General features: G+C 31.0%; 1 protein-coding gene and 1 long non-coding RNA gene across 2 annotated transcripts; one reads left to right on the forward strand and one right to left on the reverse strand.

Annotated features, from left to right (window-relative positions):
• Nucleotides 1–1,811: 1,811 nt before the first annotated feature.
• Nucleotides 1,812–2,328, reverse strand: LOC126878945 (uncharacterized). Its single transcript, XM_050641820.1, has one exon. The coding sequence runs from the start codon at nt 2,181–2,183 to the stop codon at nt 1,962–1,964; it is 222 nt and encodes a 73-aa protein (XP_050497777.1). The 5' UTR covers nt 2,184–2,328; the 3' UTR covers nt 1,812–1,961.
• Nucleotides 2,329–6,085: 3,757 nt separating this feature from the next.
• LOC126878946 (uncharacterized) lies at nt 6,086–7,874 on the forward strand. The gene is made up of 3 exons (XR_007695897.1): nt 6,086–6,379; nt 6,480–6,628; nt 7,604–7,874. It is a non-coding gene; the product is annotated as an uncharacterized LOC126878946 (long non-coding RNA).

Raw genomic sequence — 7,874 nt, forward strand, 5'->3', positions numbered from 1 at the left:
TTTGTATGTTCATGATGAAGGTAACAGCACTAACTAGTAATGTTTTATATTAGTGTTTCACTTTGTTTATTTCCATTATTTATTATAAAATAGATAGGTATATGATATTTTGTTTAAAGTTTCCTTTTACATTTTCAACATAGACCATACGAGTCAAAAATGATCTGTTCACAGTTGTAGCAGTGGCAGAAATGTCTACGCTTCTAGATAAATAAAACGATTTATAAATAAAACATAAAATTGTTAGCAACTAACAGAAAACAACCAATACTATTTTAATTGAATCATTAAGGCCATCAGTACATAATTCGTAAATATTACCTGTAGTAAAATTTGCGCTGTAAATTACGTGTAGTAAAATTCTCACTGGTATGGATATGTAAACATTACTACTTTACAATGTCATCATTAACTTTAAAGAGATGGCTTTTGAATGTTCTTGGATAACTGTTAGGTACTTGTATAATTGCAAATTATTAATTCAGTTAATAAATATGATAATTTTTTCACTAATTATGTATTCAGTGATTGTAATAATTTATATACTGTACAACAAAAACTAATACTCAATCGAGAAAAGAGGAAAGGTGATTTTTTAATAATCTGTTGTTATAGTGGGTTCGCTAAACTGAGACACAACTGGCTAGTGATTTTACTGGGTAATTTTTTTGTTTTTTGCCACTTTTGTCAAAATTGGCAAAATTACTAACTGTTTAGTGATTATTAACTATTTAGTAATTATTTTTTTTGGCAATTTTACGAAATTGGCAAAATTACTTACTAAAATCACTAGCCAGTTGTGTCTGAGTTTAGCGAACAAACTCTACAGTTGAGTCCCTCAATCTTTACCTGTGTGTCATCATTTACAGCATATGAAATAAGTCGGAAATTGGAATTTACTAAACGCAACAGCAAGTCACTTACTGTCACTTGCTGTTGCGTTTAGTAAATTTCAGTTTCCGACTTATCATCGACTTATTTCATATGCTTTAAATGATGAAGCATGGGTAAAGATTCAGGGACTCAACTGTACTATGGAACACTTACAATTTTGATCATCTTTAATAACAAAATACTTGGATCACAGAATATATTTTGGTCAATTCTCTGTTTGGATCGTCCATAAATAACAAACAATTAACTTTTTATTAAGTTCACATCTTAAATCAATTATTTATCAAATACACTATCAACATTATTTAATCAACAACTCAAAATATTCCCGAGGCCATGTCAAATATTTTAAATTGTAACTGTCTTGTCATCATATTCTATTTGACTCAGTGCGTTGTATGACAAAGATAGTGGATGTTCGATTTGGAAAATATCACCATCTACATGGTGTCCATTTTTTTCAAAACCTGAAAAAACTAATAAATATTTTTAAAAAATTTAAACACAGAATGAAAGACTAAATTATTATCGAGGGCCAAAAGTCCCTTAGAATAAATAAAAAGTTTCTTTTGAACGAGATATTTGAAAATAAAAATCACACTACATTTTCTCTTAGTTTTTCACCCCTGTAACTTATTAAAATAAACATTACAGAAGTTTTCAGGGACTTTCGGCCCTCGGTAAGAAAGTAATCTTTCATTCTGAGTTTAAACTTTTCAGAAATACTTATTAGTTTTCTCAGGTTTTGAAAAAAATTAATCTTATTTAAATAGCAGTAGTGTCGAAACTACGTACCCATCACCTTAATATCCTCCTAATAATTAGTAATGTTCACAATGTGATAGTGATCCATATAATTTAGTGATATTGTGAAAGTAAACAGTAGGTAGTGCCTACACTATAAATAAAAGCCTTCCTCTATCTCATTTAGTTTATTTAATTTGACTTAAAATTTGTAAAATACTTCAGCTGCACATTTGAATATAAAAATTACTTTAATAATGTATTTATTTTAAGAAAGTTACATGAAATAAAGTTATTACAGGACTAAATATTTTATAAATGTATTATGGTTTTAATTTTGCTACCCTTGGATCATCATGTCTATAAACGGTGTACTGATCCTTATACTTTCTGTTGTCTCCGTCCTTTTGATAATATAAATACACTGAATAAGCTGTTAATCCAATCCCAGCTAACCCAAAAGCTGAACTGCCCATGATTTCTGGAATTTCATTCCATCCTCTTTTAAAAAGCCCCACTAAACCTCTACTTGGAACTGCACTCATTCTTATTATGTAGGTATAGAATTATAGATTATTAGAATTTGATTTTTCTTCAAAATCTAACAGATTATTATAACCTTAGTTTTTGAAGTTTGTTATGTAATGTAAGAGACCTTAACCACAGATCACTTAACTCTCTTTAGATGTTTCACGCAGGTATCTCAAGGTCATACTAAACTAAATGTCATTTTTAGTAATGATACGTTTTTTGAGATGTCGCCATGCACCTGGGGCTGGATTCCGTGCACTGTAGATATCTACAGTCGCCTTCTATCGATGTCACGTGTCATGAAAATATTTAAATTTTTAGCTTTAATTGAATTATTTTCTAGTTTTGCTAGGTTATACTCTAATTGATGCTGAAGTGACACTTAGTAAAACAAGAAAATATTTGAATTAAAACTAAAAATTCAAATATTTTCATGACAATTGCCATAGCCACCTTTACTTTACAAGCCATGAAGTTGAAACTTGGCAACATCTAAGCGTAGACCGGTTAATTCTGACAGTTCTCATTTATTTTTAAATGTTTTTAAATAATATTCACTGTATTTACAGAAAAACTCAAACATTTTACAATATTTCGTACTCCAAATTATAAAGAATATTAAAAGGTATGTATTAAGATGATTTTAGTTCAATATAATATATTTTTATATAATATATTTTATAGTATAATATATTTTTATATAAACTTACGTGCATATAGAAATGCGTCCACTTAAAATTTTTGTCATTTTTGATGTCTTATATTTACTAAACCTGTTGGCCGATTCAAGTGATTTTTTTAATATGTTATAGCCTGAAATTGGGACTATAACTAGTCCCAATCTTGAAAAATTATTTTTGCAGCACAATTGTCACCTGAAGCTGTTCATGTTTGGTAATGAAAAGTTTACAACATGAAGGCTTTCATTTAAATTTTGAATTTGAGTGTGAATGTGGGGAAAATGCCTTCAAAGTTTATTCTGCTATTATAAAAATTATGTGTAATATTGTTTTAAATAATTATACAAAAAACAAAAATAGCATCCATCAAAGTGATGAATTTTCAAAAAAGTATAAAAAGAAAAGTAATGCTAAGGGGAATAACAAAAAAAGAAAGTTATCGACTCTAAACCCCAACACTTCACATCAAACCATGTGAGAAATTGTTGTTATAGTTTTTTCTAGCGATATTTGTATATAATTTAAAATAAGATATTATTTATTTAAAATAAAGTATTTTACACATATTCTTGTTATTGGTTTTTTTTGTATAATAATAATAATATATTAAAAACCAACTATAGACTCTGGTTTTCTTAATAACATTCTGTTTTGTTTTGATTAATTCGCTTATGTTGGATAATAAAAAAAGTTAGCTACTTTAACAACTAGATTTTTGTTCTTTATCAATTCAGGGTGTTTCTAAATAAGTGCGAAAAACTTTAAAGGGAAAGGAACAAAATGCAAAATTTTGACGCCTGTCAAAATTTTCAGTGTATTTTAAATGCAATATCATTTTGTTCGAATCCTGAGAAAACTAATAAGTCTTTTTGAAAAATTTAAACGCTGAATGAAAGATTACTTTATTACCGAGGGCCGAAAGTTCCTTAGAATGAATAAAAAGTTGTTTTTGAATGACATATTTGAAACTAAAAATCACACTAAATTTTCTTAATTTTTCGCCCCTGTAACTTATTAAAATAAACATAGAAGTTTTCAGGGACTTTCGGCCCTCGGTCCTAACGTAATCTTTCATTCTGCGTTTAAATTTTTGAAAAATACTCATTAGTTTTCTTAGGATTCGAAAAAAATTAATCCCATGTATATTCTTGTTATTGGTTTTTTTTTTGTATAATAAACGTTACTTACAAGGAAGTACTTTTAATTTTATTTTGTACAAACTTCTAATTAATAATATTTTCTTGTTCGACTCAAAAAATACTATAAATTTTACCAGAATTTCTACTTTAAAATTGTGTTTTCAAAAGCGGTAGTCCGAAAGTCGGACTACGCACGTCATCAATTGCGATGTTGCCTTTTTCTCTTCATGGCTTGTTAAGTAAAGGTGGCTATGCAATTGCCATCGACAGAAAGCGACTGTAGATATCTACAGTGCACGGAATCTAGGCCCTGGAGTGAAGATTTCTTCTATATCACTGAGTCTGAGTGTCATTATAATTTGTCAATTGTCATCATTGTCAGTGTCAGTATGCCTTTATCTTTTATCTTTATGTCAGTAAAAATGTTTATCTGATTGTTAGCAATAATAAAAAATCCTGATTTAGATAAAATGGATTCAAATACAGTTTTTGAAACAAAACGAATGTGATTTGAAGATCCCTATTAAGATCAAATTCCTAGCTTACATTTGCATGGTGAGTTGTTATTAGAGAACAAGTAACACAGTTAGTGGTGTAGGGAAGCAAACGAATGTAACACCAAGACCAAGTAAGTAACCCCTACAGAAAATATATAATTAATACAAATTATTTTACGTGAAATGAATATGGTTATTATCAAATCAATTATATTAATTTTTTGTTTTAGTTGAAAGTCCTCAACAAGTAGAGATGCACACATGTTTCAATCATTTGAGATACCCTTTTGTGGAAGTATTTGGAAGATAACTATTAATAATTTCATTTGTAAAGATACGATTTGTAAAAAAGTATATACAAAGTGGTTTTGCTGGTATTAAATAAATAAATAAAAATACGTGGTCATGTCTTATTTTTTCCCAAATGGTATTTTGTATATTTGAAATTAAAAATAATTTGCATATTTTAAAACCAAATTATTTTTTTTTCAACTATACAAATATTTTAACCTAACATTTTCTTCCCACCAAAATTACATTTTGAAATTCCCGCTTGCATTAGTTCCGATACAAGCGGCATGGAGCGCTGTTTTTCATATTTAACCAAAGCGTTATCGTGAAACATCTAGAGGAGGTAGGTGATCTGTGACCTTAACCTTAGACAAGGAAAAAAAAAGAGGTGATCCAACGTTGCCAAGTCACTAAAATCTCAATATTTGACACCAATTTGACAATTGACAGATTATCTTGTAAATAAAAATAAATAAAAAAAATCAAAAATGAATAACCATTTTCAATTTCGTTGCAAAACGAAAATACAGCCGAACCATATTCCAGTCCAATCAGAGAGTGCTGCAAGCACCTCTACCGGTTTCGAAACTTATTAGTCTCTCATCAGGAGGCACATATGCTGCTCTCCCCGATCCAACCAAAACAAACCCCAGCGTGCAGTCCCGAATTGCAACGAACGAAATGGCATAGATGCCCTAGCGGCAACTGCTAGCAAAAGACTAAGTTTTCACTCTAATGGCATATAACATATCCCACCAGAATGAAAACAATGGGAACCTTCTCTGGTTACACCTCCGAGGCTTCTACAATTTGCAAGCCATACGGATGCTGAGACTAAGGAAGATGAGGGAATTCTACAATTTACAATTCACGTCACATCTGCTCAGCGCGGTAAAGTTCCAACGAGACTGGTTCCCTTCATACTCCACACAGAGTAAATGTAAATCAAAAATGAATAACCATTTTCAATTTCGTTGCAAAACGAAAATACAGCCGAACCATATTCCAGTCCAATCAGAGAGTGCTGCAAGCACCTCTACCGGTTTCGAAACTTATTAGTCTCTCATCAGGAGGCACATATTCGGGGAGAGCAGCATATGTGCCTCCTGCTGAGAGACTAATAAGTTTCGAAACCGGTAGAGGTGCTTGCAGCACTCTCTGATTGGACTGGAATATGGTTCGGCTGTATTTTCGTTTTGCAACGAAATTGAAAATGGTTATTCACTTTTTTGATTTACATTTACTCTGTGTGGAGTATGAAGGGAACCAGTCTCGTTGGAACTTTACCGCGCTGAGCAGATGTGACGTGAATTGTAAATTGTAGAATTCCCTCATCTTCCTTAGTCTCAGCATCCGTATGGCTTGCAAATTGTAGAAGCCTCGGAGGTGTAACCAGAGAAGGTTCCCATTGTTTTCATTCTGGTGGGATATGTTATATGCCATTAGAGTGAAAACTTAGTCTTCTAAAAATAAATAAATGTAAAATGTAAATAGTTATCCTTATCCTTGGTTATCCGAACTCGAACAAAACAAAAACAAAGTCGGGAACAATAGATAAAAGAATTAAAATTTGAAAGGATATGCAATAAACATTGTATAAGTGGTAAGTTTAATGTAATTCAATTAATAAGGTTTTTAAAAAATGTCTACACTACAACAATAATAAAGATGTACCTAAGTAATAATTCAAACTTAATTATTAGGAAGGCCAGCCACTTTAAAAAGATATTCCAAACCAAAACATGGGTTACCAAAGCAGGCAATAAAAAGAAAAGGTGATCTAGAATGCAAGAAAAGAGCTGATGAAAGAAGTAAATGTAAAGAAAATAATGCCGAGACTTCTCTCGACCATGTAAGTATAAGATATAGTTTATTACAATATGGTTATATGCAAAGCTCACAGTGTTTTAATGCATATAGCCTAAACTGTCCTTCAATCTTTTTCTAATGGTGCTACAACCCTTTGTGAGTCTTGGTGTGCTTAACAACATTCTTCCATTCTGCCCTGCCAGATACTTTTCTGATGTTCATGGTTTTAAGATCCCCCTCTACATCGTCTATCCATCTTTTATGGGCCCTTCCTGTTGTTCTATTTCCTTGGGGCTTCCATCTCTGGATTACTTGCACAGCTCGATTATCTGGCATTCTTTCTGAGTGACCAAGCCAATTTAGTCTTTGAGATTTTACAATTCTAACAATATCTGCGCTCTGCATTAATACTATCCAGCTCGTGGTTCATTTTAATTCTCCACAAACCATCACTGCAATGTGTAGATTTGTTTTGTAGATTCTAAGCTTAGACTTAGTATCTTACTTTTCGTTAAGTCTTTGTATGCATAAAATCACTTATTGCTGCTAAGAATCCATGCTTTTCTTGACTGGTGTTGTTGTTGTCATTTATTATTGAGCCTGGGTAGTGAAAATGGGAGGCATATTCGTAGGTATGGTTGTCTACCTTCAGATTTTCATGTTGATTCGACTTTGTGCACTCTATATAATATTTTGTTTTACTTTCATTTATATATAGACTAAATGTAGTAGCTTCCCATTTCAGATCTATAGCTTTTTCTTTTAATACCTTTTTGTTGTGGCTTATTATGGCAACTGCCCTTATATAAATCTAACTAAACTAACCTAAACCTTATATAACTGTCCTAATATTAAAATACAGTTGTCCCTTGATAGTCCGACAGGTATGGGACCAAAAGGTCGGACTACCGAGCATGTCAGAGTATCAAGTCTGTACTGTACTTTTGTGGTACTTTCCACATTTGTATGATTTTTATGGTACACAATGTAGAGTTTTTATTAATGTATTTGTTTTTAGGAACAAACACCAGATATTTTTATATAATATGTAGAAAAAGGAAAAACTGCTGGAACTTTAATTTAAAGGCTTTTGACTAGTGAAGATTTGGATAAACAACAGGAGTTACTTTGGGCTATAATAGCTACATGCAAATTTATTTTCTTGTGGCTTCCTATGTTTATTCTTATTAACTATACACTTTGATATGTTTTTAGTCGCATGAAGATTTTATAGTTTATTATTTTATGTATATTGTTATATTTGTGTTGAATAAACATTATTATTATTA

The sequence above is a fragment of the Diabrotica virgifera genome, chromosome 1 (assembly GCF_917563875.1).
Source record: "Diabrotica virgifera virgifera chromosome 1, PGI_DIABVI_V3a".
In the NCBI taxonomy this organism is placed as follows: domain Eukaryota; kingdom Metazoa; phylum Arthropoda; class Insecta; order Coleoptera; family Chrysomelidae; genus Diabrotica; species Diabrotica virgifera.